This window comes from Apaloderma vittatum, unplaced genomic scaffold, assembly GCF_000703405.1.
Source record: "Apaloderma vittatum isolate BGI_N311 unplaced genomic scaffold, ASM70340v1 scaffold8484, whole genome shotgun sequence".
NCBI lineage: Eukaryota > Metazoa > Chordata > Aves > Trogoniformes > Trogonidae > Apaloderma > Apaloderma vittatum.
Genome location: NW_009713190.1, coordinates 31,342 through 41,806, shown reverse-complemented (window position 1 = coordinate 41,806; position 10,465 = coordinate 31,342). Strand labels below are relative to the sequence as shown.

Sequence of the window (10,465 nt, the reverse complement as noted above, 5' to 3'; positions counted from 1 at the left end):
TCCTGCGGATTTTCTCAAGTCTGTACATACAGGAAATCTGTTAACAGTAGGAAGAAGTTGGGAGTTGCTACATAGGAGAAATCTGCCATTATTACAAAAACTGGCTAAGTGGGTTCTTTAAGTATAAACCCCTCACTGGTCACTGTTCTCAGTGGTGCTGTTGCCCTTTTCTTTTTTCTCCTGAGTCTTGTTTCCCTTCTTCTTTTTCTTCTTTTTCTTCGTCTCTTCTTTCTTGCCAAAGGTTATGAAGTCACTTTTGTCAATTTGGCTGTTTGGTGGCTCCTGCCGGATGGAGATGATTGCAGGAGATCCTGGGATAATGAATTTGTCTGGCAACTCACCAGGACCACCTTGTTTGGGATTGCCCGGTCCAAATTTAAAGGTCCAGCTGTTGCTGTTCACACCAGCTCCCACTGGGGGGGACACCTCTCCCGCCTCAGGTTCTGAAAAAGTCAACACAGCAAGAATAGCTTAAAGCATCATTAAAGCACTTAGCAAGTATCAACTTCCTATGGCTTTAGCCTGGCTCTACATTGACTATCGGTTGCCTGGCTGCTCATACGGGTGTTACCCAGTATTTCTTGTCCAGGCTGCTCAATGCTATTATGCACTGACACACTCCACATATTGCTGGGCCCAGCATGCTCTGGATCCCATGTTGTGCCTTGAAACACAGCCGTTGTTTATTTTCCTTTTGAATTTGAAGTGCATGGAATAAGGGATTGCTGTGATGCAGCCCACTGTAGGGTTTTATAGCATGAAACACAAGCATGTGTACTGCATAGCACAAGGGTATGTTTGCAGGTGTCAAGTCTTTTGGGATAGGGTTAGAGGAGTGTCCAGGGCAGGGACAGTCAGCCTTGATAGTATGCACATCCATGCTGGATATCTTAGCAAACAACCCTCTCAGCTGTATCCAGGATTGCTTGTGGAAGGAATGAGTTGGTGCATCCCAGAGAGGAACCTTAGCGACAACCAGCGTGTATGCATGCATGCATGTATGTATGTATGTACATATGCAATGTGGCTTATCAGCAGAAAGCCCTAGAGCAAAAAAAAATAGTGAACTGAATTGCTCAGGTAGAGACACCGCAGGACACACTCAGTCAGGTTGCAGAATCTTGTCTCAGAAATACACATAGTCTTCTCCAAGGTGAGGCTCTCCCAGTCCACTCCCTTTTGCCAGAAAACAGGGTGACTCTTGTAAGAGGGCTATAAAGTTTTTCCAGACTATGAACTCACAAGGAAAATGGGAAATCACAGGGGCTGGTGCCAAATTTGTGGTAAGCTGTCAAGAATGGTTCAGAAGTAAATAATACTGCCTTGGCTTCTCAAATGAGGGAAGTCCTCACTATTATGTTTCTTTTTTCTTATTGTAATACCACAACATAAAGGCTGAAAATCACCAGACTGGTGACTTACTCTTGTTTCTTTGAACTGATATAGCAGTATGGTACATCACAATCTGTTATACAGGCAAATATAAAGTGAAGTTCTGTTCCCAGCCTTAGGCTTGTGGTATGAATAAAAATTTTTTTTTCCACAATTTTGACAAGATTGAGCTAATCAGATTGAAATGTTTGTGTATGTGGCCCTGATAAGGACAGGTTTTCAGCATAATGAGATGCAATATAGATTATGTTCTATGAGACAGTCTTGACATTTGGCTGTTTTCTTTTTTCTTAAACTTTGAAAATTCTTTGGAATTTACATAACTTCCAATTTTGAACAGCATATCCATTCTGGGGTATCATTTTAAGTGTTTAAAGGACTGTGATCAGGGGAAAGCTTAATGCTTATGCACCAGTGTTAAACTCCTCAAATCTAATGAAAAAGTTCTTATCTCCACACTAAAAGTGCAGTATCACAAACATAGGACCTGCCACACTTGTAACATTCCCAGCCACACACGAATTCATGCCATACTGTACAAACAATGACAATATCACTGATCTATTTAAGTCTCATCGTTGTGTATTCTGCATCAGAGCTGCCCAGCTGAATAGGTGAAGATGTTTGGGGTAAAGAAGGAGGCAGGATCTGCATTGCTACAAGGATGGGCTGGAAAACCAGCTGAGAAGGGACTCCATGTCCCTTGGAAGAAGAAGCAAGGACACAGAAAGGAGGAGAAGAAACAGAGAATTCCCAGGTCTCCTTCCCACTGGTGAAAGAGGGAAAGAAGAGAAAACAAAGTAGACAATCTAGAGGGAGATCTCCAGTCGTTTGCTAGACCAGAAGATTCAGTAAACTTTAGCTACTGACTGCTCTGCACCTCTGCAGTAGTAATGAAGACTGCATTTTCTTTAGCAGCCATTTCATACCTTGTTATTCTTTTATGATTCTTCATGTTCATACAGTTCTCCATAGTTTTCTGTTTTGTGAAATAAAATGTATGTCACGCATGTAGATATAAGGCTCTCCTAGTTTAAAAGCTAAAGAACACATTCTACTGCTTGACAATCTTTCTGGTGCCTGGCAAGAAAACAAAACACACTTGGAAAGCATGATTCCTTTTTAAACATCTTCATATTCAGACAGTACATCCATGTTACAGAGCCAAAGAAATGTATGTACATTATATGTCAGAACTGTCTCTGAGATTATCTGTGTTTGGCACATGGAATCTTTGTAAAAGAGGTGCTATAACTGCTTTTACAACATGTTTAATGAAGAGTTAGAACAGCTTGCACACTTCTTCCCCTCTAAGGGTGTATTTAATGACGAAGAAGATTTGACCCTATGTTCTTTCTAGGAACTGCTGAAGTTGTTTTAATGACCTTAACCTCCCTATACTCAAATATCTTTTTTGAACTTATTATTAATGTGGAAGTTTCTCTATTTTATCAGTTGTAGCTTCTATGTAAATTTCCTACCATCTTAACTATCAACTTCAGATTTCTTTAGGTGATTAGTGTTGGTAACAGGAATGTCCTAGCAAGCTCTTTCCTACTAAATGCATTAATATGAAACAGGTTTCATTTCTGCTTAATAAAATATTTTTGTCAGGCACTTTTTATATAATTTTCCCTTCTTCGAGATGATAAATTACAAAGGTGAATGTTGTATGTCTTGGCCTTTTTCCAAATTATTAACCAGTTGTCTTTCTCCAGCAATACAGAAATGTGAGCTCTCATACTGCACATAATAAATTAAGCCCTATTTGACAAATAAATCCTTTCTCCTTCCCAACAAGCCCATGCAATATTCATTCCAAACACTGGCCCATGTCCAACGCTCTTTTCCTGTTCCTGGCAGGAATAAAACAGCTGAAGGTGATCTCAAATTATTTTTGAACCATCCTTGCTCTGGTTGGGGAGAGCCCTGTAGCAGTAGATAACTCAAGAACTGCTTTGAAGTGTACAGGGTTGCAACATTCTATGGACCACAGTGCCACCACAGCACAGCTAAAACAACACAGTGTGCAGTCATGCCATTTTGACGTAAGCAAATTAGGCTGCCATGAGACAACGACAATGACTTTATATTATCCCTTTTACCACACAAATGCAGGAACGTGCAAGAATAGAAGACATCTTTAAGATTCTCTTGCATGAAAACTCTTGCCAATCTAACATGGCACACATACGCATCTGCATTACTGAAATCTAATTCAGAACAGGATACTGAGCCTTTAATCTGGTTCTGCCTAGACAAATCCACTCACTAGATGAAGTCAGGAACTTTTATCACAAAGCCATCTGACATAATATATCCAAACACAACAAATCCATCATATGTGCCCTGGGGAATCAGGATTCTGGCAACTTACAGACTAAAGGGGGTTTGCTCATTTCTTCTGTGAGCTTCCCTCCCAGCCCCTGAGTATGTTTGCTGTCCATATCAACTAAGCATTCTAATAGTCCTTAATACTTACTAAGCCAAAGGAAACTAATTATCCTTACATCTGTGCAGAGAGCTCAGATACAAGAAGACAGACAGAACTTAAGGAGTTAATAGCTATTGTCTCCTACCAGTGGGGCTTCCACAGTCTCCTCAGGAAGTTTCTCTTCTGCGTGGTTTACCTGATAACATATGAGTTTATCTGTATTGGCAGGCTGGAAGGTCACAGTTCAGCTGCACTAACAACGTTTTATGTTTAGGCATTTCAGATCAAGGATAAATGTCATTTACAACCCAGTCTCCAAAGCTTCCTTAAACATCTCTTCTGGTTTTTATCAGCAGGAATACAAAAACAAAAACTTCCCACTTAAAGCTATTTTACATTTAACAGGATTAGTTGTACTTCTCTTGTATATTTCCTGGGTCTAATTGAATGCTTTAAAGTTCTTTATTAAACTTAGAGGAAAATCTAAATAAAGCTAATCCATCAGCTATATTTATATCACTGAATTTAAAACATTACACTTCTCCCTACAGCTACACAGGGTTTGGTTGGGTTTTGTCTGTTGGGTTTTTTTTGCAGGAGTTCCTACATAAAAGCACAGAGTTTGGCCATTTTGTGGATTACTTTGGAGACTGCCCCTTTGTTTTATTCTCAAGGAGTATGGCAGCCTGCATGTTCAACGACCAAATGATTTATTTTTAAAATGCACGCATGTAGCAGAACCCAAAATCTAGGCTGCACCTGCAGCTCCTGCTGCTTCTTCGTCTGTGTGTCTGAATGCTAAAATGGGAGATGAACTTTTCACCCCTTCCCTTTACTTGTAGTCTCACCAAAATACAAGTGTCTCAGTAGACTTTAAATGGGACCTAGAGTTAACAGAGACTCTGCAGTCAAGTAGATCACGTATTTAGTTGGGAAGAAAGGACTTCTAGGTTGTCTTTCAAAAGACTTCCTATCCAATGACTGTTGTCTGAAATGCACAAGCAGATTTACATACAAAAAAAACCCCCTAGATCCTAAAATCACCTATCTGAAAGCTTGAAGCTGTAGCATACAGTGCCTAGCTAGTTTTTTCTCTTCCAGAGGCATTTACAGGTCATATGCTATAGCACTCTACCTCTCACAGGACTTGAAAAAACATACAAATCTCAGCCAATGAGCACTTGCTCAACAAGTCCTAATTGCTCTGAAAGCACCTGACAGCCAGAACATGTCATGCGGATGCCATAGGCTCCAAGATTCCAGAAAGGGAGTCAGTTGCAGGTGAGCTGTGTCACCTCACTGAGCACAGAGCTGCTCGCTCGCATGCGCCAGGCAGTCCTGATCTCAGCATCCAGGTGTTTTGGAGGTACCAAACTATCTCTATGCAGGGAACTCGGAAACCTATGACAAGGAACAGGATCCCTAAAATTTACCTTGTAGTAGCTGTTGGAATCTACTTTTTTTTCTTAAATGTCATCCACAGAGTAAGGTATTCCTTTTCTGAATTCAGCCACCAAAAAATAGGTATCCAAACTGTCTAATTTAGTTCCTACTACTGTGTAGAGAGACAGACAGAAGGCAGTTCAATCCACCTAGATTAAAAGCCTATTTTCAGACGCACTGAATTTTCTTTGTTCTTTTCCTCTTGCTGCTGCAGCTGTATTACCTTTGCTTCCTTAACTACAGATAAAGCCCAGACAGCCAATTTAAACTAAACAGCTAACTTTTGGGTGGCTGCTGCACAAAGAGCTGAATTCCACCCTCAGAAGCAAGCTAAGCAGCATCATGGCTTGCGGGATGTTGTACTAAAGTCCATGACAGAGTATTTTAAAAAAAAACGTGATAGCCACAAAAATCCTATGCAATGATTTGCGAGATGAGGCCACTCTCTCAGCCCTAATCCCTTCAAGAAACTTTCATTTAGACAAATAGTGGCACATTCTGTTCGAAATACTTGAGAAAGCTCAGCCATGTTGTTAAGGTTGCACCATTTCCACTGTTTAAAACGCCACATTCTAGTAATGACACTAGTACAGTTTAGGTCTTGAGTGATCCTCTGCTGCAAAACTCCAATGCACAGGTCTGTCACTGAGATTTACATTGCTGTCTTTTCAGGTGCAGCGTTTGCAAATTCACTCCATGGAAGGGTTGGCTTTTGTCAGCTTGTAAAACCACCCGAGCTGATATGTAAGCAGAACAAAGTCAAAATGCTGAGTGATGGGTACAAACAGTCTGAAATTGAGATGTCTTCTAAATTTGGGGCACAACGCCTGCTCAAAGAACATGTCATCACACAGCCCACAAATCAATACCCTATCAGATCTCGACTAAGACTGCAGTTTCTATCACACTGACATTTTTCTCTCTTTGGGGGATGCCACGTGTGTTTTTTCCTGTCCCTGTATAGCCCCACAGCTCCAATCTGGTGTTTGCTAGGAACAGGTGGTGCTCACTTCCCATAACGCTAGCTGGCCATATATTCTGAGTGTCACGTACATCGTCTCTACCTCCTATGCCTCTGCTGCTTTCTTACAGAACCTTTGTCAGAAGAAGGCTAACTCGTGTCAGAACAGATGTGCCTCTGCTCAAGGGGGAGAAGAGGGAAGCATTTCTGTGCAGCTTCATCTCCCTGCAGAGACATTTTTGACTCTGTGACATGCTCAGCTAAGACAGCAGTTTGCTTTCACTCTGTTCCACCCCCCCCACTCACCACTTTGTCCCTGTCTTAAAAATTTTGGTGGCTCTTAGACTCAGGAGATCATTTAAATAGAAGCTTTCACTCATCTATTATTGTAAATATAAAGAAAATCTTTTTCACATTTTTTTTCTAGACAGCAGAACATGCCAACTAAAGCCACTGTGAGACCAGGAATACCCCGTCATTAATCACAGACCCTTCTGTCCGCAGGTCAGAGTAGCAAAACACATTAATTAAATGAATTTATTTAAAACAGAGATCAGGCAATAAGCAGGAAGTAAATTGTAGAGAAAGCTAGTCATTAACCTGATTTTTCTCTTCCCTGCCTCCTCCACTGATGCTGTACTGACTGCAGCTTCTGCCTCTGGCAGGCTTAATGAATATTCAGTTATAAAGAGCCTGACATTCTGCACTGATTCTGAAACAGCACATCAAATGCGAACAGCATGCACTGAAAAACCCTCTCTGTGTCATTTGGAGGATCTCTGAGGACATTCTGGCTTCACTGATCATCCCTAAGCCTTTTTGGGATTAAAATGTCCATTTAATCTTTTTCTTTTTTAAGGCGAGTAAACAAACAAACAAAACCCACAACCAACAATACAAAAAGAAAGCAAAAATCTATCATCAGAAAGATAAAATGACAGCTACTTGAACTGAAAGACAGAAATGATTCAGTCTGAACAAAGTGGAATCATTTTAACTATCAGTTTGCCAAACAATCCCAACCATCTCTAAGCACTATGTCATTTGGAGTCTTAAAGAAAAAACAAATAAATAATTCTTACTCTGCCCTTCCATCTGTTTAACCTGTTCTGCACTAATTATTCAAAGACAGGAGGAATGAAGAAAATGAAGACATCTCCCCACCAAGGAGCCTGTAGCTTTAATCCATTGCTCGGATTTAAAGTCAGCAACATTAAACAGGGTAATTATAAAACATATGTTGTGTGAAATCTGTAACCCCCCACAGCTCCAACATCCGGATACAAAGCAGGGGGTGGGCATGGAGGTCAGTTCAGGTTACTGTCCATGCTGACATTGAAAAAAAGAATTGGGATTCTTTATCTCATGATAAGTAAAAAATTCTTACATGAGTATGTATTAAAGCAATTGTCTCAGCTACCAAAGAGCTCTGCCAGCATATTCTGAGATATGTGAAAGCAAAGATTGTTCTGCTTGATACCACAGCCTGCAGTGGCTGGAGAACAACACAGCCTAAATGGCTTCTTGCAGCTGCTGAAGAAGCAAACAGAACATAGTATCTGCACTCTCTCATTCTCTTTTCACTAAAAGAGGCTTTTCCTCTTAAAAAAACATCAACTGTCTTGGGTAACATCCTTGTCGGGTAACATTCTTCTCAGGTAACATCCTTCTAGCACTGTACTTGTGCCCAGTCCTGTTCCCACCGGCAAAATCTGTCCTGGAAAGCACCTGTGACTATGTACTCAGCACAAGCATTAACCTTTTCCTCACCAAACTGAGGACTAATCTGCTGCATCACCAAGACAGCATGCACACACATGCAGGATGCTCCATATCGTCCTTCCAGCTCTAATCAGGTGCTGGACTCTGGGGGATGCAGCATATGAATGTGTCACAAGCAGAGGTTGTTAGAGAGAGACTACTCCTGCACTATAAGGTAGATGGATGTCATATCTGTAGGCCCACAGTGACTGTTTAAATTGTTCATAGTTGAAAATAGTAAAAAAAAAACCCACTACAGATGATTTTCATCTTATAAATGTGTTGTAAATACAGTGTGGGTGGCTAGAGCCTCAGCTGTTCTGTCCTTGTTTAAATGAAAACAGTAAGGTAAAGGGCAGCAAAGAGTGCAGCAAAGCAGAGCTTGGTCTTGGGGGAATTGCTGTGCCCCTCAGGACCTTGGAAGGGAGAGATGGTGTGGGCAGTGCCTGGGGACAATGTTTCCCTGAGGGCCTGTGGTGGGTTGGGCACCTACCTGTCTTCCAGCAAAGAAAAGGCTTTTCTTTGCCTTTATGTCAAACCAGGTGCAACGTGGCCTCGGTAAGTGCCCTAAACTGAACCAACAAACACATACTCAGGCCTCTGCTGATAGCTGAGCTCAGGTTTGCTAGGTGGCACATCCCAAAAATGTGGACTACAAGACAAATCTTTAAAAACTGGGGTGTGTGATCTGAGGCTCAATTCTCCCTTGGGGTGTGAACAGGAGGGAGGTGGCATTCTAACGGCTGACAGGTGCTGTGCATTGGTGCTGCCTCTATTATTTAACGACATGAAATACTGCAAGGAGAGCAAAAGTCATCACAGAATACAAAGTTAGAAATGTCAGGAGAACAGGAACAGAGCTGCACACAGATCAGTCTGTATTATGAAAAGCCATTCTGGTTGCTGTGTCCTGTCAAATTTCAATTACAAAATAATTTAATTCTTACATACAAGCACTTTTACACAAAAGACAATAGGCTCACAGACCATCAATAAATCATACCATGAAGGTGAAAAGGAGGAAGCTTGATATTTCCTGGATGCTGCTGCTGCAGCTTGTGTCAGTATTGTGCAGGCAGCCAACCCCTCTCTCCCCTTACTATCTGCTGGATAAGCTATTTAACTGGGGCCAAGAGCACAGACACGCTTGTCCAGTCACCTCCTGCCACTGGAGGCCACTCTGCCTCTATGGGGTGATCAGATTATCTGCAGCCTGGGACTCCTGTCTCCAGCCACCTTTTGCCTCAGTTCTCATCTCAATGGCTGACTGTGATTGATTCCTCAAAGCAGAAAAATTTCAGGTCGGGGATTTCAGGTTACTTGAAGGCAGGATTAGATGTTCTCCTAGTGGTGGATCTCCCAGACAACACTTGCTTGTTTTTATATGCCCACCTTGGAGAGTGAACACTCCAAAGAGAATTCAGTTGAATTCAGTCCCTTCTGCTTACCCTCAATAAAACTATTTGCCAAGTACCAGTCTCTATAGCTGTGAAAACCTTCTGCAGGTCGACTTACCTTAACACAGTCCATATTACTCCTTGCGCATGAAGAGGAAAGAGACCAGCAGAGCCGCCAGTGCTGGCAGACAAAAGAGAATCCCCCACTTCTTAACTGAGTACAATTAATAGAAAGACAGTAACTATGGAAACTTGAAGCATCAATTTTAGTCTTTTGAAGCAGAACCTAATTTTAACCAGCTAATTGGATGCTTGAAGTGGTAGTGAAAGAAAACTGGACACATTTGTTCCAATGCTTTAAGAGGCTTCTATTTTAAACATGAATGAATGTGTAAGCTTCATCTCTTAGAAAGGATAGCATAGTAATGGAACGTGGACATCTAAGAAATGGTCTTAAAAGACAACTTGTTTCTTTCTTCATTATCTATGTTCAGCTTACAGGCTCCCACCTCAGCAGCCCAAACCACTGTAATCTCCAGGGCAGAAGACTAGAGTGCAAAACTTTCTGCCTCAATCTTCCTTTCAAAAAGTATACAAAGCTTCAGAGCGTGGAAAATGCAGTGCCTTCTCTCTCAGAGTTTGGAGGTGGCACTGTGCTCTGAACTGTAGCATCAGAACCTGTTTCTCTGGCTCCAGTCACAAATAAAGGGATAATTTTACTGGAATTTTATGGATGAAAGCTGAAACTCGTGTTTTCTCTATCTGGACCACAAAAGGGGAAGAAAGGGTACTACTACTGTTAAGTTTAGTTTGGATTTGTTATCCTCAAAATATTTCTTAATTTTAAAAGTAAACTGTATAATGCGGGTATATAAAATCAACTTATACCTTCAAAATTCCTTCACTGACCTACTCGTAGTTTATCACTGAACCTAAACACTAACCAATGTCTATTTTGATTCTCACCAATATGGCTGTTAGCCAGCAACCTGCCCTAAAAGAGATGTGTTACTTCAATACCTTTCACTGGAAGAGGCTGTAAAACCAAAGACATTGCACACCTTAGAACAGACTCTG

General features: G+C 41.3%; 1 protein-coding gene across 1 annotated transcript in view; it reads right to left on the bottom strand.

Annotated features, from left to right (window-relative positions):
- Positions 1-132: 132 nt before the first annotated feature.
- The window catches only part of LOC104273066 (protocadherin alpha-C2-like), a gene marked incomplete at its 5' end in the record, with an annotated part of 41,666 nt that continues 31,333 nt past the window's right edge, over positions 133-10,465 (bottom strand). The window contains 1 exon segment of the mRNA XM_009868268.1: positions 133-443. Coding sequence (XP_009866570.1) covers positions 133-443 — 311 coding nt within the window.